The 26,047-nt window shown below is 36.8% G+C and overlaps 1 protein-coding gene across 1 annotated transcript in view; it reads left to right on the top strand.

Moving 5' to 3' along the window:
• DPYD (dihydropyrimidine dehydrogenase) overlaps nucleotides 1–26,047 on the top strand; it is an 861,792-nt gene that overhangs the window by 735,693 nt on the left and 100,052 nt on the right. Inside the window, exon 20 of the mRNA XM_011959403.1 lies at nucleotides 7,382–7,561. Coding sequence (XP_011814793.1) covers nucleotides 7,382–7,561 — 180 coding nt within the window. The remainder of the gene's footprint in view (nucleotides 1–7,381; nucleotides 7,562–26,047) is intronic.

Raw genomic sequence — 26,047 nt, 5'->3', positions numbered from 1 at the left:
AGTAAGAAGAGATAATATAATCTTCTTTTTCCTGAAAAAGTTTTAAGGATTGGATGAACAACCCTTCTTATGCAATGTTTCATATATGAACCACATTCATGGGAGGCTTCTTAAACCTCTTCCAGATACATACAGCTCATTTATTAATGCAATTTATAATGTGATAACCATTGCAGAAGAATTTCCATTTTTGCTTAAATGTAGTAATTCTCCAATAGAACTTTTACTAATGAATTTACAGTAACTTTGAGACAACTTTAGACTTAAATTGTAAACATATATTTTACTTTCATATAACCTGAAGGCACATATTTCTAAGTCCTGAAATGTAGTTTGTCCACCTGTGTGATAAGAAGTAAAAAGGGATAATTATGGTCATGGGTTTATCTGAGTTGTGTTTAATAGATCAAGATCTCTATTTTTAAACTTTGTTGTATTTTAAAATAGCATTTGAAAAATGTGCTGTTTGATTACACAAAAACATGTGCCAGTCTCAGGGTGTTCTACTTTTGTAGAACTGTTCTTTGCCAGATTATTTGCCTGGGATAAATATTTTGAATCTAATTTAGATTTTATTTGATAGCTTCTTTGTAAATTTCTTTTACTTTTCAGATGAAGTTAGCTTCTTTTTAACAGGCAAAACTTCCCATTTTGGCCTCTGCCAGGCACTTGAAATTCTAGACTACCTGAAATTCTACAATACCTATGAGGTTTGGTACCATTCTGTCTAAGCTTTATAATTTCCACAGGACTTCCACCTTCATGATATAATTTAATCTTCACAACAGTAAGATGTTATCATCCTCCTTTTTCAGATTTAAAGGAGGGAGAGGAAACTCAACAAGCTAAATGACTAGCCCTAGTTACACAGCTGCCAGATGACAGAGTTGGGTCTCAGACCTGAGTCTTCTGACAACAAAACCAAAGCTTTTTTTTTTTTTGAGATCATTATTTAATGCAAAAAAAAAAAAAAATAAGGTCCGTGGTCTTCCTCTGCAACATTTGACCAAAAACTTATTACATTAAAAAAATTATATCCTGCCTAATTTATGCCCTAATGATTTATTCATATTATGAAATTTAATTTTGGTGCCAATCTAGCTGAGTACAAGCTACTATTTTAAGCATTTAAGTATGTTGCCTTTTAGTTTCCTATGTGCTAAGTATTTAATCTCCATTTTTAAGTGAAAAAAAAAATGCTCATGATTACGCAGCTAAGATGTAATTGGAACTCAATTCTGCTTGACTTCTGTGTGCATTCTCTCAGCCTCTTAACTTAATATGGCATAGAAACCACAAGACTGACTTTAAGAAACAGGACTTCAAGTCCAAGCTCTTTCCATTTTTCAAGTAAGAATATTACTCCCTCTCCTGCCTAAGTCAGGTTTATTTTGAGTACTGAAAGAAATAATGTATGTAAAGAAGATTTGGAAGACGTAAATCTCCGTAAATAGGTAATTTACTGATAATCTAGCTAATCTCATTTTATGAGAAATAATGAGAAAAGAATAGCTCCCCACAACCCTCTGTCACCATCCAGGTATTTGTACAGTTGCTCTGCACAGGCGGGCCTCGATTAAATGCGCCTGCACCTAAAGTAAAAATTCAGGGCATTGTGTCAGACCCCTGGAGGAGACTATTAGGCGCTTTATGGCACACGTCAAATCACACTGCACAGGGGGCCACCACCTACTCAGCTCCTGCATAGGCCTGGTCCTGCTGAGAATCTAGGGGCCTCTCTTTAAAATAGCTCACTATAGAGATATTCACACTTATAGAAATAATTAATGGTGGCAACGATCCTTATAATGGCACCTGATGCCCTGCTGTGAAGAAAGATAAACCAGCCTTCACCATAAAGAACTTACAAATTATACGAAGCAAACATGTTAACAGCTATTAAGAGTCCTAATCAGAGCTGTTAAACAAACAATTAAGAGATGTCATATAAAATACACCCATTTAGACATAGCAGCTACATGTTTGGAGTTTTAACAGGAACTGTTGACCTTTGAGATAGAGATAAGGCCCTCAATGGAGTATAAAGGTTAGGCAAGGACAAGGCATCTTTCTGAGTAATTCCATTTCCTGAGATCAAACCCATGGGCAAAGCTATTCTCAATGGTGCACTTGCATCTTAAGATTTATTTTTAGTCTTATTACTATTTAATCAGCAAATTATTCTTGTTTCTTCAAACATGACTTCTTATTATAAGTAGTGCATTCTTTAAAAGGCTAGGAAAATGTTGATATAATCTAATAGTAAAAATTAAGAAGAAACCTATTTGTTTAGAAGAATTTTTTTTTGCAGTCAGCATTTCAGTTGAGATGAGATTCACCCCTGCCGGTGCTTACGACTTCACTGTTCTAAGTGTGGTCCAGAGCAGCAGCAGCAGCATCCCCTGAAAATTTGGCCAATGCAGGATCTCACTCCAGGATCCCACTCCAAAGCTACAGAACCACAATCTGTGTTTTAAAAAGATCCCCACCTGATTTGTATGTACAATAAAATTTTAAAAGAAAATACCAATGTGCAAAGTTCCTACTTGCAGAAATTCTATCAGGCAAATTAGGAGGTTTAATCTTACTGGAAGTAAAAATTAAACTACTCATTTCAGAAAGGTACGTAAATGGTGTGACATTTGCCATGTGATTAAGTATATCTGAAGTGGTCCCCTCCAGCACTTGTGTCTCATGGTGGATTCTAGGGCTTCCAGCATTGCACAATATCGCAGTCTTGCTCACTAAGTATCTTGTAGTCTCTCCCCCCTTTTCAGGTTTTGCGTTCAGTTCACATTCTCAGTATAACTCCCAAATATGTGGAACACTAACACTGCATGAAAAGAGCCTACAAGTGGGTGGGAAAGAGGGAGTTTTCTTAGCCTTGGGTCCTCCCATGTTCTTCTACAGTTAAAAGACACCAAGTCTACATTTTGATCACTCCACTCCTTGGCTGAATCTACTGTATACAAATTGTGCCATGTGTGAGGATTGAGAGAATTCATAACTTTTGTATCTTCTTCCTGGAAACATCAGGGATGATTTAGATTATACTTTACTGTTCATCCCTTGCAGAGTATTTCTAGATTCCTTTTAGCAGCAGGATTTTACAATAATCATGAAAATCTCATAAAGTACATGACATTATGTGATTTTCAAAATCTGATTTCTTATGTTCACATGGTGAACTATTTTAAGACTATAGTAAAGTATCCCCATCAGCATATACTACAAAAAATAGGATCTCAGAGTGAGCAGAGAGGATTAAGTAAAGCATCAGTTGACTTTTATAGTCAAAAGAAAAAAAATACCCCTGTGGAGGAAATGATAATGATGTTCCTTATAATTGTTGTGAGAAAAAAAAACTACCACCAACTCTAAGAAAGTTATAACAGGCCTAATTAATGTTCAAATTGTTCCTCCTGAGAAACAGACTTTTTTCCTAATGTAAATAGGCTTCCTAGAAAATGTTCTTGTTCATATTTAGTAGTTATTCTATACTCTTTTCTACATTGTACTAACATGCAGCACTTGAGAATAGAAGATGAAGGGTTTTTTGTTTCTGCATTTTGGTTTTGGCTTGCTGTTATTCTTACTCATACTGTACAAGTAAGAAGGTAAATTGAAAACACTGACATTTTTTTTTTCTAAAAGCATGGATTTTTTAAAACCAGAGCTATGTTTCAGTTGAAGATAACCTGATTAAATTTTTAAAAACATATGTGTTTGGTCCATGCAATAGGTGAAGAAAAGTATTTGTAGTTATATTAAAAGTTGTTCCTCTGTTATCTAGGTCATATTGTATTGTATGGTCAGGAATTCTGGTGCCACCACTTTCTAACCACGGGGCCTGGAGCAAGTCATTTAACTTTCCTAAGACTCAGTTTCCTCATCTGTAAAATGGGGCTGAAAATTAAACCTATCTTTTAGGGTTATCTTGAGGACTAAAGAAGATAATATATTTAAAAGTGCTAACAAAGTGCCTGGCCCATAAGAAGAGCCCACATCATGTTAGATATTGCATTGTTTCATTGTTATCACATAGTCGTTCAGCCAATTTTGACAGAAATCTCATACACAGAAATCAATCTATCCTATTCTGAAATGTAAAATAACTGTATATCCTTAAAACATAATTATTTTCATTCTTTAAAAAAATAAAATGTGGGCCAAGCATGGAGGTTCACGCCTGTAATCCCAGCATTTGGGGGAGGCCAGGTGGGCGGATTGCTTGAGCTCAGGAGTTTGAGAACAGCCTGGGCAATATGGCAAAACCTCATCTCTATAAGAAAAAAACATTAAATAAATAAGTTAATACCAAAAAAGTTACCCAAGCATGGTGGTGTGTGCCTGTAGTCCTAGCTACTCGGGAAGCTGAGGTGAGAGGATTGCTTGAGCTCAGGAGGTTGAGGCTACACTGAGCTATGATTGCATCACTGCACTCTAGCCTGTGACAGAGCAAGTCTCTATCTCAGAAATAAAAGTAAAAAACAAAATGCAAAACCCTGTAACCTATACCCCCAGCTTGCCTCTTCCTCTTACAGGAGCCAAACTTCTTATAAACGTGACCTGGCTGCATATCTTTATTTCATCATCCCTCATCCATTCCTCAGCCCACCAAAATAAACCGGCTTCTACTCCATTGCAGATCTCTCCTATAAACGTAGACGTTATCTGGTATATTGCCGAGTGCTACATCCAGTCATCACTTTAAGCTCTGACATTCCTGTGCTTTCTGCATCTGCAGCACCTGACTTAACTCTCTTGGATCTCTTCTGCTTGGTGTCCCTCACAATCATCTTCCTTAACCTTCCTTTTAAGTGCTAGCATTCCCAGAATTTCATACTTGGCCTTTTTTTTAAGGTACATATCATGGAATCACTTACCACTCCTTGCTGAGAACTCTAGGCATATATATATATATATACACACACACACACACACACACACATATATATACTTCCTAGTATGTATACCTCCTAGTATGTTTTCAATAAATTATCTCAACCAACCTAGCAACAGTGAGGTATCAGGTAGCATGCTAGGCACGAGGCTTACGATAAAATGTATTTAATCAAAGACCCAAAAGGCTTTAAGAGTCTTTGAAATAGAATCTTATTATTCTGTTTTCATGCATTTCCTTCATTTTCATTCATGCATGACATGATTTTTCTTTGTTGGCTACCATTGCCAGACACCCTGGTATATACCAGATATTCAATGCCTGGGAAAATAGGATAGAAATGAGTTTTTCTTTGCTCAGTTTTGTTTTAATGGTTGCTTCATTGGTTGAATTTGAAATATAAATTAGGAAGGATGTTGAATCCATGTTGTAAATTTTGAATTTGATGTGATGTTGGGCCATGTTGATGATGAGGTTCTATAGGAGAAGTTGTGAATGAATCTCTGGAGTCTACATGTGATATCATAATTGGAGGGATATCTTTGGAAATAATCAACCTAGAAGCAGTTATCTAAATCCACATTCTTCAAGCTTTAACTTAAATCCCAGCCACAGTCACAGAATCCCCAGGGGTTTTTTAGTGGAAGAACTTTAATTTCTCTGATTCACACTTCCTTAACTCCAGAATTTTTTATTTTAGTTTTCTTTTCTGTTTAATCATTTGTAATAGTCCATTCTCATGCTGCTAATAAAGGTACACCTGAGGCCAGGCATAGTGGGTCACGCCTGTAATCCCAGCACTTTGGGAGGCTGAGGCAGGTGGATCACAGAGTCAAGAGATTGAGACCATCCTGGCCAGCATAGTGAAACCCCGTCTCTACTAAAAATACAAAACTTAGCTGGCCGTGGTGGTGTGTGCCTGTTATCCCAGCTACTCAAGAAGCTGAGGCAGGAGAATCGCTTGAACCCAGGAGGTGGAGGTTGCAGTGAGCCAAGATCACACCGCTGCATTCCAGCCTGGTGACAGGGTGAGACTCCAAAAAAAAAAAAAGATATACCTGAGACTGGGTAATTTACAAAGGAAAGAGGTTTGTTCAACATTTCTGGGGATGCCTCAGGAAACTTACAATCATAGCAGAAGGGGAAGCAGGCATATCCTTCATCACATGGTGGCAGGAAGGAGAAGTCTCAAAAAAAAAAAAAAGATATACCTGAGACTGGGTAATTTACAAAGGAAAGAGGTTTGATTGACTCACAGTTCAACATTTCTGGGGATGCCTCAGGAAACTTACAATCATAGCAGAAGGGGAAGCAGGCATATCCTTCATCACATGGTGGCAGGAAGGAGAAGTGCCAAGCAAAAGGGGAAAAGCCCCTTATAAAACCATCAGATTGTGTGAGAGCTCACTCACCATCACGAGAACAGCATGGAGATAACCACTCCCATGATTCAGTTACCCCCACCAGGTCCCTCCTACCGCACGTGGGGATTGTGGGAACTACACTTGAAGATGAGATTTGGGTGGGAACACAGCCAAACCATATCATCATTATTCTCTCATCATATATTTGTGGACAGCAGACTAACTAACAAACACTGTCCTAGTCACTGGGGATAATATAGTGACCAAAATAAATGCAGTTCTTCCCTTCTGAAACTTTGGTCTAATTGGGAAGTAAGTTGTCAACTGAATAATCATGCAATGATTAGAAGTTAAAAATGTCTGATTAAAAGAAGGCCATAATCTATTCTGGGCTCCTGGAGACCTCCTTGAAGAAGGGGCATTTACCATGGACCTGAGGAATGGTTGGTAGTTAGCCATGTGTGGAAAAGAAAGGCCTTCTAGCCAGTGAGAAGGCCTTGTGAAAAGATCCTAAGGCAAGGAAAGACTATGGCTTTGTTTTTTTGTTGTTGTTGTCCTTTTTTTGTTTTCTTTGGTTTTTTGAGGAAGAGAGGAAAGACTTGGGTGACTGGATCATAGTTGACAACAAGGAGAACAATAGCAGATGAGGAGGGAGACAGAGTCAGGGGTAAGTGATGGTCAAGTGAAATGAATGAACAGCAGTCCAGCCTCAGTTTGACCACCTTCAGACATGAGAACTGCCTGCAGGCAGCACATCCCAATGGAGGGACAATGAGTAAATTGTCCTTTATTATGTTGTGCCAAATTTGACTCCTTGAGCCTGACATATAATTATTTAAAGTATACAACTTAATAAATTTTGGAACTTGTATATACCTGTGACACCATTACCATTGCAAGTTTATGAAAATGTTCATTGTCCCTGGAAGTTTCCTTGTGTTCCTTTTCGGTCCATTCCTCCCCACCACCCCCACCTCCAGACAGCACCTGATCCATCATGCCTCAAACAGTGCCTGGGACATAAAATAAATATTTGTTGAATCAAATAAAAGTGAATTTGTTTGGAGAATTATCTCTTGGTTTGACACTTGGTTGACTGCTCCATCTTTTCTAGGTATGCAGTGCCATTCAGAATCAGGATTTCACTGTGATTGAAGACTACTGCACTGGCCTCAAAGCCCTGCTTTATCTGAAAAGCATCGAAGAACTACAAGACTGGGATGGACAGAGTCCAGCTACTGTGAGTCACCAGAAAGGGAAACCAGTTCCACGTATAGCTGAACTCATGGACAAGGTATGTGCTTAAATCTCCTGTGTTATTCCTAAGAATTCAGCCTTGGTCAGTTTCAATTTCAGATCTTATTTACCATCTCACATTCTCACTAACAAAGGAAACACAGTGGCTGGTGGATGTGATTTCCTCAGTGTACTCTTTCTGAAGGAGACTTGATTACAGGCGTATGATGGGTCTGTGAGTTACCTTTTTATAAAACCAATACAACACAAAATTATATAAAAGGAAAAGACAAGTTTGCAGTGTAAAGTGCCTCCAAATTCTGGCTTACTGTGGTAATGACTGGCATTCTTTACAGTAGGAGTCTGGAGATTTCTTTATGCTTTCTGGAAATTAACCTTTCTGTTTTCAAGACAATCAAATCACTGTAGTCTTGAATAATGTAAGGAAGTTTTTAAAATTAACATCTAATCAGTATCTTTTGTAACTCCTTCTGCTGTGTTGTTAAACCTGGGCTCAAAAGGTTATGTCCCAACTTTCTCACTAACTGCTATTTTCCAAGAAATATACACTACATTTACATTTTCTGTAATACAGTGATTTTAGCAACTCTGCTAAAACAACATTCAGCATTTTGCCTTTGTATTTCCTTTGTATTATTCTAAATAGACAACCATTGTCAGAAGACATTTCTTGAGCCCTCAGTGAAGGGAGGAAAAAATTATAATTCTTAGTCTTTTCAGCTTGTCACTACATCAATAATTAACTTTAAAAAAAGAGAGGCAGTATAAAAAGATTCTTTAAGGAAGCATTTAATAATTCAAATGAATCTTAACTTGAAGCAGGTCACATGGAAAAGAATGGAAAACAAAAGCCCTGAGTACTCTGCCTTGGATGACTGGGTTAGGGACTCAGAAAGAATAAGAGAAACATCATATAATTGACTTATATTTGGCTAGCTTTAGCAGAAAATATCACTTTCCCACTCCTAATAGATAACAAAAAAAAAAAAAAAAACCTTCTTCAAGAGTAATGTGTATGATTGCAAGTCCAGTAATGAAAAAAGAAAAGGAGGAAAGAAACAAAATCTTACAATGTGGGTTCCAGGAAAATGTCATGATGAATGACTCCATGAGTGGCAATCAAACAGAAAGACTGTGACATTAATATTTATAATATTGTAATTAGCCAGATAGTGCCTAAGCAGCATTATTAGTGTAACTAATCATATTATCATAAACTGACTCTGCAGTATTTAGACAGTGAATGTTCTTGCCTTTATCAATGACTATCAATACCTAAGGTTGTTTATAACTAAAAAAAATTCACAAACAGCTTTACATTCATTCAATGTAAATATCTCAAGGAAATTGTCTCTGACATGATAGTTTATGACCATCTATAAAATCATTGTCTCAAATTTGGATGGTTGCCATGTGAGCTGAAATGTTAAGTAGCTGCATTGCACTGTCATGTTTTGTCTTTAAAGGATTTTCACACTCATTTCAAAACTTACATACTCAAATAAAAGATGGGTAATGATGAAGGCACTTGTGTCAATGACATAAATGGAAATTGATTTGGTAATAGTTTGAATCGAGATTCAGACTTTATTTTGTCAGGCTCAGCTTTCATCAAAATTGTAAGTGTAATTTTCAGCATTATCATTTGTTAAAAAAAAAAGCAAGATTTCTCTATGTGATTATATCAGTGATTCATTTCTCAACACTAACTTGAGGAATAAGCAGATGGTCTGGTAATAGATTTATGCTTCTGGATTCTCCAATGCAGGCTGACATGACTAAAACAATAGATGATTATTCCCTTTAGATTAATATCCCTAATAGTGAATCAAAGTACTCTGGATCTAGGATACAGGTGATTTCCTAATCGTTCTCTCTTAATGTTGCTGCTGCTGTTGTGTGTGTGTGTGTGTGTGTGTGTGTGTGTTTGAAAATAACTCGTATTGTCCTTTTATTAGCTAAAGAATAGTATTCTGGTCCTCACAGTGTCTGCATACTATAAGGAGATGAGAGAAAATGTAGACCCTTTGTAGAAAGATACTCTAGAAGTATCTGGCTTCTTTACACAGGAAAATTTTGTTTGGAAAGTACAATTGCTACTCTGATATTCACTCATAGGTCAGGCTACAATAAACCAGAATAGATATTTAGAAGAAACCCATTACAGTGCAGTGTTTGACAATGGAGAGAAAATGAGACTTGGGCTATGGAAACAAGGATTTGGCCAAGTATGTCATGTTATCTTTCAAGTAATTAACATATTAATATACTCTCCTTATGCTTACCTTACTTATTAACTGATCAAACTGCCATAGCAGTGTTTCTTCAGGTGGCTGTTGAAGGGCAGGTAGTTAGGTTTTAGTAGACTTATGGTGCAAGCCATTTTAATCTGTGCCTGCAAGAAGAGCAAATTCCTGAGAAGAACAGTCATCAGCTTTGGCACAACACAGAGCTATTGATGTCAAACTCTTGGTGCTTGAAAACCATGCAGCATGCTCGTGAGAAATGTAGGTTCCCAGGCCCCACCAGCATTGACCCTGAGTCAGTGGGTCGGAGGTGTGTTGAGAATCTGCATTTTAACATCGTAAATTCTCATGGAGGGATCCAAAAATCTGCATTGCCAAAATGAATGAAAAAAAGAATAGCAATAGAAAAGTGAGAGATGGAGAAGTCAGCAATGAGCAGAACACAAGCTTCTCTTGATGGAGAAAGTAAACAATAAATAATTTTGAGTTGGAAAAGAAGTGAAATAAAAGAGGCAAGAGAGGAGTGCCAGAGAAGCATCACACTCGTTTCCGAACGGCCAGAGGTTGGAAATACCCAATGGAGAAACCGCATGTAGGACAGCAGTTATTAGCAGAGAGTAAGACTGCTGGGTTTATGTGAAGCTTCCTTATTAGCTAGACAACTTGGGCAAGTTACTTAATCTCTCTAAACCTTTTTTATAAAACTGTCCAATGAAAATAATTACAATACAGTTCCATAATCCCTCATTAACAAATCTGAAATTCAAAAAATGCTGAAACCAAATGGTTTTACATAATTCATTCAGCAGAAAACCTGGCCTGAACTGATGTGAGACTTGCTATAATCTTTATTCCTCTTAGAGAACATTTAAGTGTTTACTACAGAGAGATTAATGTGCTTGATTCCAGATTGTTACCCCACACCTTGCTGGGGCTGGAGAGGGAGTGTTTGTTAAAATTTGGTATATGTACCATCTTACTTTTCTAAAATCCAAAAGATATTTTTAAATCCAAAGATATTTTTAAATCCATACATCTGGCTCCAAAGGTTTTAACTATGGGCTTGTGAAGATTACCAAAATGAAAATATAATTGCAAATATAACTTTATCCAGAAATGCATCTATGGAGTTGGAGGCAATGTATATATTTTAGTGATTTTAGAAAATAAAATATTAGTATTTGGAACTTTTAGTTATGGGAAATAAGAGTTATGTTGACATTCTTGCTAAGAAACATGAAAGAAATTGAACAGTCCAATATTTGAACAGCAAATTTTACAACTGGAATAGCGTGGAAGAAAATGTATTCACTGTTTGGTGCTTGGGATGAGAACAGGACTCCTAAATACCAGTTGTGAAAGAAAAACAGCAGAGGCTAAAAACTAATGATCACTTGGGATCTGCATGCATTTCTACACGCTGTTCCTGACATCTGGAATGGCTTTCCAGTTCTCAAGCATCACTTTCTCTTTGAGCTATGCCCTGACCTTTACAATAGAATTAATGTCTCCTTCTCTTTTTGAACCTTAGTTGTAACCAGTGTCACATTGCAGTTGTATTTTTGTAAGTCCTCTTCGTTTACTAGAAAATAACCTCACTTTTCTTATCCATCTTTGTATGCCAGTTCCCTAGACATGCACTGAACACGGTAAGGCCTTAATAAACATTGATTGAAAAAGTGAATTAATGACTACATGAATGTTGAAAGAAAAAAGCTTATTGGTAACATTAAGAATTAGTAGTCACTTGACTTACCAAACCATTACTTTTTCTGTTACATCAGAAATGAAAAGAATGTGTAAAGAAACAACCTTTGAACTTAAAGTTCCTTTTTTATGTGTGAGTCTAGTTTGGTAAAAATAACATGGAAAAAGTCAGAATAGAAGGAGTGAGATAGACAGGTGAGCAACCTTTATGCCTTCTTGACTTGGCAAAATATGCCTAGATTATAAGCTTCTTGAGGGCCTAGAACCCAGGCTGTGTGCCAGTGCCTAACGCAATGTCTACCATGTAAGAGTAATGGCATGGTAGCCGAATTGAACATATTGATCAATCATTAATATATTTTTAGGATCTACCTTAAATGTCACTTCTTTTGTAAGGCTGTCTATGACCCTCTTCCTTGGCCTCCAGGAAAATCAAGTCACTCCTTTTCTTTTTCTTACAGCCCATGGTTCCTATAACTAGTATTGCAAGTACTGCATTTTCTTTTAATTGTATATCTTCTTGTCCATTGCTGCAGGTCATTACAAGCATTTTGAAAGAAAGATAATATCTTATTCATTCTGGAGTTTTGAAGCACCTAACACAATGCTACATGTTTATAGAATTAAATTGCATGAATTACCTGTTGTGTCCTTATTTAGGAGGAAAAAAGAAAGTCAATGTATAATTAAAATTCCAGCTAGATCCTTTTAAGAATAGCAGCAGTCATTTTAGAAGAAAACAATAAACCTGCCAAATTGCTGTACTTTCAGTAGGTATTAAAAAATGATGAAATACATATTGGTGATATTAATAAATGAACATAATCTGTGCTCATTAAAAGGCTCTCATTAGGTTAAAATCAGAAATTCTGTCATGGTGGTTGTACAGCAACTCTGAAAACAAGGATTTGTTTTGATAGTAGAAACCAAAATTATATCCATATGACCAGATACATCATTCTCAGTTATTGATAAAACAATTCTAAAATTCATATGGAACCAAAAAAGAGTCCTAATAGCCAAAGCAAATTTGACAAAAAGAACAAAGCTGGAGTCATCACATTACCTGACCTCAAATGATACAATTAGGCTGTAGTAACAAAAACAGCATGGTACTGGTATAAAAATAGACATACGGATCAATGGAACAGAATGGAGAACCCAGAAATAAAGCCACTTATCTACAGCCAACTGACCTTTGACAAAATTGACGAAAAGCATACACTAGAACAAGGGCACCTTTTTCAATAAATAGTGCTGGGATGATTGGATTGCCATATGCATAAAAATTGAATTGTACTCCTATCACTAACCATATTTAAAAATGCTACCCAAAATCATTCATCAAAGATTTAAATGTAAGATCTGAAACTATAAAAACACTAGAAAAAAATGTAAGGAAAACTCTTCTGGGCATTAATCTAGGCAAAAATAATTATGACAAAGACCTCAAAGCAAATGCAACAAAACCAAAAATGGACAAATGGGACTTAAAATAAAAAGCCTCTACACAGCAAATGAAATAATTGGAATAACAGAGGGCCTACAGAATGGGAGAAAATATATGCAAACTACATATCTAACAGGGGACTGTCACCCAGAATTTACAAAGAACTCGAACAACTCAACAACAACAAAGAAATAACCCCTATTAAAAAGTAGGCAAAGGACATGAACAGACATTTTTCAAAAGAAGACAAACCCCATTAAGCATATGAAAAACTGTTCAACATCACTAATCATCAGAGAAATGTAAATTAAAACCACAATGAGATATTATCTTACACCAGTCAGAATGGCTCTAATTAAACAGTCAAAAAATAACAGATATTGGTGAGGATGTGGGGGAAACAAAAGGGAATGTTTATACATTTTTGGTGGGAATGTAAATTAGTTTAAGCCATGTGGAAAAGAATATAGAGATTTCTCAAAGGACTAAAAATAAAACTACCATTCAATTCAGCAGTCGCGCTACTGGGTTTATATCCAAAGGAAAAGACATCACTACATCAAAAAGATACTTGCATTCATATGTTTATGGCAGCAGTATTCACTATAGCAAAGATATGGAATAAAGCTAAATGTACGTTGACAGATAATAAAGAAAATGTAGAATACTATTCAGCCATAAAAAAAGAATGAAATAGTGTCTTTTACAGCAACATGGATGGATCTGGAAGCCATTATCTTTTTTTAAATTTTTGAACTTTTTTTTTTAATTTATGTATTTGAGACACAGTCTTGCTCTGTCACCAAGACTGAAGTGCAATAGCACGTTCTTGTCTCACTGTAACCCTACCTCTCAGGTTCAAGCGATTCTCTTGCCTCAGCCTCCCGAGTAGCTGGGATTACAGGCGCCTGTCACCACGCCCAACTAATTTTTGTATTTTTAGTAGAGACAGGGTTTCTCCATGTTGGCCAGGCTGGTCTCAAGCTGCTGACCTCAAGTGATCCACTCACCTCAGCTTCCCAAAGTTCTGGGCTTACAAGCATGAGCCACTGCGCCCTCTGGAGGCCATTATTCTAAGTGAAACAGCTCAAGAAAAGAAAGTCAAATAGTGCATGTTCCCACTTGTGAGTGGAAGCTAATTAATGTGTACACATGCACATAGAGTGTGGAATAATAGTCATTGGAGACTCAAAACGGTGGGAGGGTAGAGCAGGGTGTAGGATGAGGAATTGGGTAGAAGTAGGATGTGAGATGAGGAATTGCTTAATGGGTACAATGTACATTATTCATATGATGGTTACACTAAAAGCTCAAACTTCACCACTATGCAATATATCCATGTAACAAAACTGCACTTGTACCCCTTAAATTTATACTAATAAAAAAATAAAACTGAAATAACACAATTTCATAAAACTATTGTTATATGGTTGTGGTAATATTATATGTAGATATCTAATTATCTATTTTTTTCTTTTCTGGCAAGTTATTCAACACAGAGAATAAAGCAGTGTCCAAAGAAATGGATAAATGTCATCAGCAAGATCCTTACCAAATACATAATGACAGTCTCACAAGAGGATACTATAATTTCCTATTTACAACTTTAAAAGTTTTGTATCTTTTATGCCACTTATTTTTCCTTATTGAAATATAAATTACATAGAGGAAAAATACAGAGGTCTTAAATGAACCATTTGACAAGTTGTGACAAACACATATATCCGTGAAATCCTCATCTCTGCCAAAGCATGCAACATTGCCAACACCTCAGAAGATGCTTTGTGCACTTTTCCAGCCATTACCTCTTCCTTTACCACCACCAGACGCAAACACCATCTAGCACCTGTCACCAGAGATTAGTTGGTTCATGTTTTTTAGCATCACATAGATGAAATTCTACAGAATATGTATTTTTTTGTGTGTGGCAACTTTCATTCGCTACAATGTTGCAGAGATTTTTTCATATTATTGTAGGTATTAGTTTATTTTTGTTGGTAAATAATACTGTATTTTATTAAAATACCACAATCTATTTACTCCAAATTGTATTTAGGCTGTTTTCACTTTTTTGGTGTAATGAATATTTTTACTATAAACATACTTGCATAACTCTTTTTGTGAACATGTTTTCATTTCTCCTAGCTAGTACACAGGAGTATAATTTCTCAGTCATAAGGTGGATGCGTAAGTTTTACAAGAAGCTTCCAAACAGATGTCCAAAGTGGCTTTACTATTTCACAGTCCTACCAGCTGTGGGTGGGTGTTTGGTTCTTCTGTGTTCCAGCTACCTTTTGATATTCTCAGTCTTTTTAGTTTCAGCTATTCTAGTACATATGTATTGGTATCTCACTGTGATTTTAATTTTCATCTCCCTAATAATATGATGTAACACTTCTTTATGTTCTTATTGGCCATCCGTGTATCTTCCTCTGTGAAGTGTCTATTCAAATATTTTGTCCATTTTTTAATTTTTTAATTGATTTTTAGGAGTTCTTAATGTATTCCGGTTATAAGTCCTTAGATCAGCAAAAAGCATTTGACAAAATCCAAAATCCAAACATAATAATGGCCTTCAGCAATTCATTAATAGAAGGAAACGTCTACAAAAATTCTATAGCTGGTATCATACTTAATGTTGAAAGGATAAATTATTTTCTCTTAAGATCAAGAGCTGGGCAAGAATGTCCATTCTTTCTACTTCTATACTTCTATTCAATATTGTACTAGAAGTCCTAACCAGTGCAATAAGATCATAAAAATAAAGAAATGATATCTAGATTGGAAAAAAATGGGCTTACACTGTCTTTATTTGCAGATGGTAAGATTGTGTGCATAGAAAATCCTAAAGAACCTATAAATACACTATTAAAATAATAAGTGAATTTAACGAAGTTTCATAATACAAAAACAATATACAAAAATAGTTCTGTTCTACATGAACAATTGGAACAATGAACTGAAAATTAAAATTCTTTTTTTTTTTCTTTTTTTTTGAGACGGAGTCTCGCGCTGTCGCCCAGGCTGGAGTGCAGTGGCCGGATCTCGGCTCACTGCAAGCTCCGCCTCCCAGGTTCACGCCATTCTCCTGCCTCAGTCTCCCGAGTAGCTGGGACTACAGGCGCCCGCCACCTCGCCTGGCTAGTTTTTTTTTTTTTGTATTTTTTAGTAGAGGCGGGGTTTCACCGTGTTAGCCAGGATGGCCTCGATCTTCTGACCTCGTGATCCGCCCGTCTCGGCCCCCCAAAGTGCTGGGATTACAGGCTTGAGCCACCGCGCCCGGCCTAAAATTCTTAAATGTCATTTATAATGACATCTAAAAACTATAAAATACTTAGGAACAAATTACAATATATGTAGTATCTGCCCTGAAAGAATTGCTTTCACAGCCATGTGAATACATGAAGCCAACAAGCATATGAAAAGAAGCTGAGTGTCACTGATCATTAGAGAAATGCACATAAAACCACATACAGATACCATCTCTCACCAATCAGAATGACTATTAATAAAAAGTCAAATAACAATAGATACTGGTGAGGTTGCATAGAAAACAGAATGCTTGTACACTGTCCGTGGGACTGCAAATTAGTTCAACCATTGTGGAAAGCAGTGTGTTGGTTCCTCAAAGAGCTAAAAATAGAACTGCTATTCTACCCAGCAATTCCACTGCTGAATATATACCCAAAGGAACATAAATCATTCTACCATAAAGACACATGAACAAGTATGTTTATTGCAGCACTATTCACAATAGCAAAGACGTTAAATCAACCTAAATGGCCATCAGTGACAGATTGGATAGAGAAAATGTGGTACATATACACTATGGAATACTATGCAGCCATAAAAAGGAATGAGATTGTGTCTTTTGTGGGAACATGGATGGAGCTGGAGGCCATTATCTTTCTCAGACTTACGCAGGAACAGAAAACTAAACACTGCATGTTCTCACTCATAAGTGGGAGCTAAATAATGAGAATACATGGACACAAAGAGGGGAACAGCAAACACTGGGGCCTACTTGAGGATGGAAGGTGCAAGGAGAGAGAGGATCAGGAAAAAAATAACTACTGGGTACTAGGCTTAATACCTGAGTGACAAAATAGCCTGTGTAGTGAACCCACATGACACAAGTTTACCTTTATTACAAACCTGCATATGTACCCTTGCATCTAAAATAAAAGTTAAGAACTGCTGAAGAAAAATGGAAGAAGACTTAAATCGATGGTAAGATATGTTAAGATGTTATTTCTCCCTGGATTGATCTGTATACACATCATAATCCCAATCAAAATTCCAACATGTATCTTTTTTAGAAATTGACAAGTGATGCTAAAATTTACACTGGAATTCAGACAAACTGGAATAGCCAAAACAATCTTGAAAAAGAAGAACAAAGTGGAAGGTGGGAGAATTTGTACTATCTGCCTTCAAGATTTTCTATAAATCTGCAGTAATCAAGCAAGTGTGTTTGGGTGTCAGGGTAGACAAATAGATCAATGGAATGGATAGAAAGTCCAGAAATAAACCCACACATATACACTAAATTGATTTTTTGACAGAGGTGCAAAAGCAATTCAATGGAGAAAAGAAAGCCGTTTCAATAAATAGTACTGGAATTAATGGATACCCATATTAAAAAATGAACCTCATATCTACCTCTCACAGGACAAAAAAGTAATTTTAAATATATCATACAAAAAAGTAAACTTTTTTATAAGGTAAGACTATACAATTTTTTTTTTAGAGTTTTAGATTCACAGCAAAATTGAACAGAAGGCATATACTCCTTGCCTTCAAACTGTACATTTTTAAAAGAAAACATTAAGTAAATATCTTTATAACCTTGGGGAAAGGAAAAATGTCTTGGACAGGATACCAAAAAAACCACTAACCATACAAGAAAAAATAGATGAATTATGCTTCATCGCAATTAACTTATGCTCATCAAAAGATATAATTTAAAAAATGAAAACTCAAGTCACAGATTGGGAGAAAATATTCATATACTTGTATCTCGTGAAGAACTTGCAGCAGAATAAATGTATGATAATATTTTCAAAATGTAAACTTTAATCATTAGAAAATTTAATTTTATCGATGAGTATATATAATCTTAAAATGGAAAATCTATGATGAGGACCTGCTGGTAGGCTCTTGCAGTTTACTCCTATGTGTCTATGATAACATTTTTGGGAGACTTTTTTTTACCGTAATGACTGTTCTTGGAGCTAACCCAGAAAAGAGGAGAAGGGAAGGGGATGAAAGCCATTTTTCTTCAAGTTCATTGTATGGCCGTATATTTCTTGTCCATGTTATCTTCTCCCATTGCAGCTTTGTCCTCGCAGTTATTCTCCCTGCGACTGTCAGACAGTTACATTATATTGTTAGAAAAGTTCCAGATGATATTTACATTTCTATCAGTTACTTGGGTAATGATTTGATATGAAATATATTATTGAGGTCACTTTCTATGATTGTAATCAGATCACATGAGGCTAAATATTTTTTATTGTTTTAGTTCATTTCATAGGGCAGGAGGAAGGAAAATAAAAAAACAAAACACCAGTCCCTGAAAGTTCAAACGTTCAAAATTATCAGATCAGAATGTATGGCATACATGTTCTGGAGACTTAATCTACATCTCAATATCATCAGATGGTTAGAGTGATGTCTCAAGTAGAATGCTGGAGTGTCAAGTATCCTGTAAAAATAAGATAGACACCTGTTTTATAAATGGTGATTATTCCTCCTTAGAAGCAAAAAATGTTGGATGAAATTTGATAGCTCCATCTTGTTCTGAGCTTCTGATCGTCTCATCAGTGTGTGATGATCCCACAAGTAAATCAATGTGCTGTAGTCAAAAGCTTACCACAGAAGAGAGTGCTTGGAACCCAACAGGTCTGAGTTTAAATCCAGGCGTGATGCCTTACTACCAGGTGAGCTTGGAACAGCTACATGGATCCCACAATCCTCCATTTATGTAAAAGCAAACTGAGATGATGATAGCTATTTTGCAGTACTTTGTAAAGATAAGAAATCATATATGTACACAGAAGTCTTCTGTGATAAAAAAAGAGAAATCCTGTATCTAAAGTGTATAGCATGTAGTTGTAAGCAATCAATACATGGCAGTTGTTATTGTAAGTATTCGTAACATGGAGATGCATAGATAGATATGCAATTTGGGGTAATTCTGAATATGTGATAATTCATATCCAAATATATTGGTAATATTGGGGTATATAGAAACATTTGAGCAATACTTATGAGTTGATTTCTTCTTTCCTTTGTGTAGATTTTTCAGGTGGTACTTACAAATTGTTTTTAGAAGTTATCTTAACCTATTGATACCATGATTTTACTAGCTTAGTTTTGTTTAATCTGATCAAAAGCTAGCATCTTTGTCTTTTGAAGCACCTCCTATCACGAAAAGTTTCTAAACAATTCAGAAGTGTTCACTTTCCAGGTAAAATGGAGATAAATTAATTAACTTTAGGTTTGGGCAGTGAACTGTCATAAGTCCATCATTCTTCCTAAAATAGGCAGAAAGGAGGTGTCTACTGCTGTTGCCAAAAGTTAACATCTGAATTTAACATGAACCGTTAGTGGAGGAGCTGTTGGGAGTCCCTCAAGTTATGGGAAGAGGTAGTTTTGCATTGTTTATAACCAGAATAGTTTGTGAAGTCCTATAAGCCTCCCTAGCTTGGTTTCTCTCATCCTAGGGGTAAGTTGGTTCATTTTACAGCACAACTCTAATCATTTGGTAGTACCTGCTGGGAGCCCTGTATAGAGGAAGCTTGTGATGCAAAGCCTAACCCAACAGAGGTGTGTGATCAATTGTCAGTGCCTGCATGGACATTGAGATGTAGCATGAGATAGTACAGAACATGGATTTCCACTTCCCTGTCTGAGTGTGGAGTACCAACAGGTCACCGGGTCTAGGAATTTGGGCAGCAATGTGCTTTTTGAATCTGTAGCCACTACAACTGCCTTATCACAATCCACCATTGCATGCCTGAAATAAAATGTAAACCATACAACATTTTCATTGTGTTGTCATTCTCCCATAAGTTCCTTCCTTTTGTCCATCATGCATATACAAATTATGATTCCCCATTTCTCCTTACTACATCAAATTGATATCTAATTGCCAAACACAAATGCAATTACTTCTTTTGTCACATTCATGGAAGTGGTTAGGTATAATTCCTCATACTTCATCCAATATAACTACTTTAATCAGAATGCACCTTATGAATATTAATTATATACTTAAAACTTGTATAAAAGTGCTTTTCATATTCAACACAAGTTGTCCACGTTAATTCTGATGTTACTTTTAAACCATGAAAAAAAAATGAGGATTGTTCTTGTTCTGGATGGAGATTGAAGATTTAAAAAGAAATCATTACTATATCTGTGTAAGTTAAAACTTGAATTCAAATTCTAGCTTTGAATTCATGCCATACCTTTCCTTCTATGATCTTTACAAAATCAGTGGACATTTATAGCAAACCAGTTAGCTTTGTTCCCAATCCTCATTTTATGGAGTAAGGAAAATACCTCTCTGTAATTTTGAGCTATGCCCCTGATACTCTTCCTGAGAAAAACATGTATTTGTTATATCTCCCGTTAAGCCCATCTGCTCACTTGAATAAAGGGAATATTAGTTTGAAGATATAATTTTCTGGTAATTATAGGAGTCAAAGGAGTCATTTTGATAATGTAAAGAGTCAACAGAAATTATAATTGTATTGAGCTTTATGCCAATTTGTCCTCATCTAAGATTTCAGGGGAAAAAATTGAAATGTCTGCTGTTTGGAATAATAAAAGGGAGATTTAATTTACCAAAAAAAAGTCAAACAAAACAAACCATAATTAAATTTATTTTTAGCTTCAAGATGATATGGATCATAACTGATATTGAACCGCTTTACCCAAACCCTGGGAGCTTAGGTAGAATAGGTGAGGATATCTTCAGTTGCCCTGAATAATTGGCAGTCTTACACTTAACCAAATCAGTTTAGACATTCAGATGAAATATCCATCTCCTTTCCTTTTCTTCTTAGAAACCTGGTTACTCTGTTTGGTTACCCATATTGATCTAGTTAACCACCTAATTATCAAATATCCACTCTATTTTGTACTGTATAATCTTAAAAAGCAATGTTATTGGTAGCTCAAATCCATGCCCTATAATAGTTTTGCTTCTGAGTCACAGGTGACCCCTCAAAATGTGTCTGAGAATATGTGACTACAACGTGCACAGAAAATGTGACTAATGTTACACTGAGAAGCCTTTGATTTGCAGCTTCAGGCACTGTTTGTGAAGTGCCTTATAGACTGGAAGTGCCCTGAAGCCTTCACTCCCAGCCCTTACACCATGCTGGCCAGTCTGCTGTGGATTGTTTCACTGTCAAGACTGTGCCTTTTGAAGATTTGTTGCAATACATCTTTAAAGCATTTCGCTTGTCTTCCCTACTTATCAATTTTATCCCATTTCATCTCAAACTATAGAGCCCTTTCTAGGTCTTGTGCTGGCCGTTAGTCTCTTCATTTGCTCAGCCCAGCCCAGCTGAGCTGAAGAATGTCACCCACCCGTGATCAGGCTATCGATCTGGGCGTCTTTCAAACCCTAAATGTTACCAAGTCTTTCTTTCCACTTAATGTAAGTCCCAAGTGAAAGAAACAAAGGCAAACACATGGCATTTGTGGTAATCCAGTCCTCCTAGGAAAATAAAATGATTCCAGTGCTAATGTATATAATCTTCACTGAGATAATAGAGTAAGGCTGGAAGGCCATCTAACTCTGCATGCTTTTGGCATTTGTGGTAGATTTTGCTAGTGCTCGCTAATATTTCCTATTCTTTGTCCCCTCTGGTTTTATAAGAGAGGCAAACCTCCCTGCCCCTTGGTGTTCCATATAAGTAAGTGAAATATGAGCAAAGTGTAGTGTATGACTCTTTTGGCTGGAAGCATTTAAGCACTAGCACTCAGTTCCCCCTACTCCGTTCCTCTGCCACGATGAACACTGAAGTCTCATGCTGAGATGGTGGCAACATAAAATGGATGGCCTAGACAGTCAGATACCATGTATTAGTGCAGCTAGAGACACAGCAGACTTTTTTTGAGTAAGAAAGGAACTTTTATTTTGTTAAGCCACTAAGGTTTAAGGGTCTGTTATTACCACAGTACAACCAGCCTGAGGATTAATATAGAATTCCAGATAAATTGTAACTGTTTCCAGAGGGGTAGCTGGCTATTTAGCCCTGTGAAAAATTATGAAATGGAAAAGTTCATTTGTGTGGTTAGATTTTGTGCCCCCACCCAAATCTCATCTTGAATTGTAACCCTCACAATCCCCATGTGTCAAGGGTGGGACCTGGTGAGAGGTGATTGGATCATGGCGGTAGTTTCCTCCATGCTGTTCTTGTGATAGTGAGTGTGTTCTCACAAGATCTGATAGTTTTATAAGGGGTTCTTCCCTCTTCACTCATCTCTTGCCTGCCACCATGTAAGATGTGCCTTTGCTTCCCTCTCGCCTTCTGCCACAATTGTAAGTTTCCCAAGCCCTCCCCAGCTGTGCAGAATTGTAAGTCAACTAAACCTCTTTTATAAATTACCCAGTCTCTGTTATATGTCTTTATAGCAGTGTGAGAATGGACTAATACACTCATTTTTTTGTGTTCTTCACTTCCTTTCCTGCACTCCTTCCCATCTGAAGTAGCTGGTGCTGTAGTGCAGTTTCTCATTATATCACTCCACTAGTAGTCTGACCTCTCCTGTCAGAGTGCTCCAGGCTACCACATAGCCTTTCTTTCCATAACATATAGCTAAGATGTTTATTCCCCCATTGTGCCTATGCTATGGTCTGAATGTTTGTGTCCCCCCAAAATTCATTTGTTAAAATCTTAACTACCAAGGTGATGCTATTAGGAGGTGGGACCTTTGGAAGGTCTTAAAATTAGTGTCCTTATAAAAGTGACCCCAGAGAGATCCCTTGCCCCTTCCACCATGTGAAGATACAGTGAGAAGGTGCCATCTGTATGGAAGCAGGCCATTTCCAGATACCAAGTCTCCCAGGGTCTCAATCTTGAACTTTCCAGCCTCCAGAATGGTGAGAAATAAATGTTTGTTGTTTATAAGCCACCAAGTTTATGGTATTTTATTGTAGCAGCCTGAACAGAGTAAGACAGCCTGACTTTAAATCAGTTAGGAGGATATCCAGCAATTGGCCTCATCCAATTGTGGAACCAAGAAGAGTGTGCACCTTACTCATGGTTTCTGTCTTGTAAGCAGTAAGCCTTGGACAATATACATACTTTCTCTTAGCCCCTATTTCCTGATCCAAATATATCTCATAGAAATGTCAAAAAAAAAAAAAAAGAAATAATAGTCCAAATTTCTTTTTCCCCTCACAGTTCAGGTTCTAGAAAATGTCATCTCTACTCACTGTCCTTCATTTCTTACTTGCTTTTCTGTCTTCAGCTAATCAAGGTTAGATTTCTACCCACTGGCAACCCCCAAAATCACTAAACGTGGTTCTGCTAAAGTTGAGTTGTTTACTACTGATCACCCAATCCAGTAGATACTTCCCAGTCTTTATTCTGCAAAATCTGTGTTACATTCAACAACTGACTACTCCTTCATACATGAAATGTCTTCTTTGACTTTTAAACACACTTTTCTCCTATGTCTCTATTACTTTTTTCAAGGAAACAATCGTTAGTACCTAGTATATGCTGGTCATTATAGATGCAAACATTAATAATAATATAATTAATTGTGCGCTTAAAAGGATCACAGACTGTGTGGAAATTGAACACTTAAATAGTTATTTATAATATGGTGTGATAATTGCAATTATAGAGATACACACAGACAGCAGGGGAAGAGCTTGAGAATGTTCTCCAGGATAACCTGAAACAAAGTCTAGTAGGAGTGGGAAAAATACTCTAGGATAAGGCATAAAGCATGGCAAAGGCCTGGAGACAAACAATATTTCTGTGTGTGAAGAGAAACTTCTTGGAGTTAATCTTTTAGGACACCCCCCCACACATACACAAACACACACACACACACACACACATTTTTGTCTCTTAAATACTGGTATTTCCTTGTTCCATCTGTGGCTCTCATATTACTGTATGCTCATTTGACCCCTGAAGCCAATTTGACTCTCTTTATTGTTATCTTCCAAATCTGTACTCTCACCAAAGACCTCCCTGTGGACCCTACACATTCCTATATTCAGCTTTCTGATGGACTTTGATACCCAACATCCCAGTTCAGTGCTCTTTCTGCAACCTCAGAATAAAACAACAGTAGTGATTATCCCTGACAATTATATAAGCACTTTATAATTTACAAAGCACTTTGGCATACATTATCTCACCAGCTGCTTCCTTAATGTAATAGCAGCAGTGGGCAAAACACCGTGTCACTGCCGACAGCTCTTTTCTGACCTTGGTCTCCCAGCGCCACCTACTAAAAACATGAGAGCATCTGGATGAGAGCTGATTAGAGCCTGGAAGCTGACCTTGTGTGGGACCAGGGGAGCATGACAGCAGTAGTTGCCACCTCCACCTTCTCCATCTCCACAGGGGCAATAGAGCAATCCAGAGGTTTCATGGCAGAATGTGGGAGGCTACACAGAGCAGCAAGGCATCTCATGGCCTGCCTAAGCAGAGGCTGACAGTGGTAGGCATCAGCTTGTGGGAGGTTAAGCGCTTATCCACTCTCGCCCCACTTTTCTGATTTCTCATTTCTTCCATGCATTAACTCTCATTTTGAAAGTTTCAGTGGGTTAATTAAATTCTTCTAGTGTTGATGCTAAGAAAGCTGAAATATTTTCAACTGAGATTGACACTACTCAAGACATAGGCTTCACTGATGTTTGTTCAGTAACACTCCAATATGTCACAGGATTGCCGAGAGAACATCTGAGAGCTATAATGAGCTAAAAGTCAAGTACAGGGGAAAATGTGTTCCAGGCTGCTGCAGATGTTCTCAAATCAAATCATATTTCTGTGAAATGCCATATAGAATATTCAGCTGTTGAAAGATGCAACACGAAAGGACAGTTCAATTGATTTGCACTGTATTTAAACATTTTATGTAGCCTAAATTATATGAAATGGTTTTTCCCACTTTTGAATCAATTAGTAAGAGATGCACTTGATTCTAATGAGCTTCAAGGATGATTTTTTGGGCTAAGAGGTACAGATTAGTTGGTTTAGGTAGAAGCTAAGGCTTACAGAAGAAGGTGGCAGTTGAATAAGGGAAATAAAGTATAATTGAGAAGCAGACATCCTCTAGACCACTCCCTTGCCTTTATTCTTCCTTTGTCGCTTTGGCACCAAAATGGAGAAGACTTCTGTTGAATGAATTCACCAAGATTCTGATAAGGCTGTCTGTGGTACTACATTGATAGTGGTTCATTCTGCCCCTCCTGAGAAACCCAAAGGATGTTTACAGGAGGAGATCAAGGAAATGTTTTGGTAGATGCATCTGTTAACATAATCAGCTTATATTTCATCACACACGTGACCTTGCACATCACCATAATTTTGGTAGTCTATCCTTTGATTGGGAATAGTATTCTCTTACATGAAGAAAAGCACTGAACAAGAACTGACAACCTAGGTAAAAGAGAGAAAAATGCTTAGGTGAGATTAGAAAGTACGGTAGAACACTACAATGAGATATTACTTCACACCAACTGGAATAGCTAATGTTCAAGATACTGAAAACATCAAATGTTGGCAAAGATATTGAGCAGCTTGAAAATCCATACATTGCTAATGAGTATATAAAATGGTACAACTACTTTGGAAAACTCTCCAGCAATTTCTTATAAGACCCAACAATTCTACTCCTAGGTATCTTTCCAAGAGAAATGAAAGCACATATCCATAAGGCTTTGAGGTAATTGAATCTCACAAACGTGTGAGGGAAAGAAACCAGAAACAAAAGAGCAGTTACCAAATAATTTCATTTATGTGGAGTTTAAAATGGGAGTAACAAGTCTACATTATTTGAAATCAAGACAGTAGTTTTCTCCAGTAATATTTTTATCCTGTATCTCAACTGGGGTGGTAGTTTTGTGAATGTG

Source organism: Colobus angolensis, unplaced genomic scaffold (assembly GCF_000951035.1).
Source record: "Colobus angolensis palliatus isolate OR3802 unplaced genomic scaffold, Cang.pa_1.0 Scaffold491, whole genome shotgun sequence".
Taxonomy (NCBI): domain Eukaryota; kingdom Metazoa; phylum Chordata; class Mammalia; order Primates; family Cercopithecidae; genus Colobus; species Colobus angolensis.
Note: the sequence above shows the minus strand (reverse complement) of the source record. Positions and strands in the feature narration are given on the sequence as shown.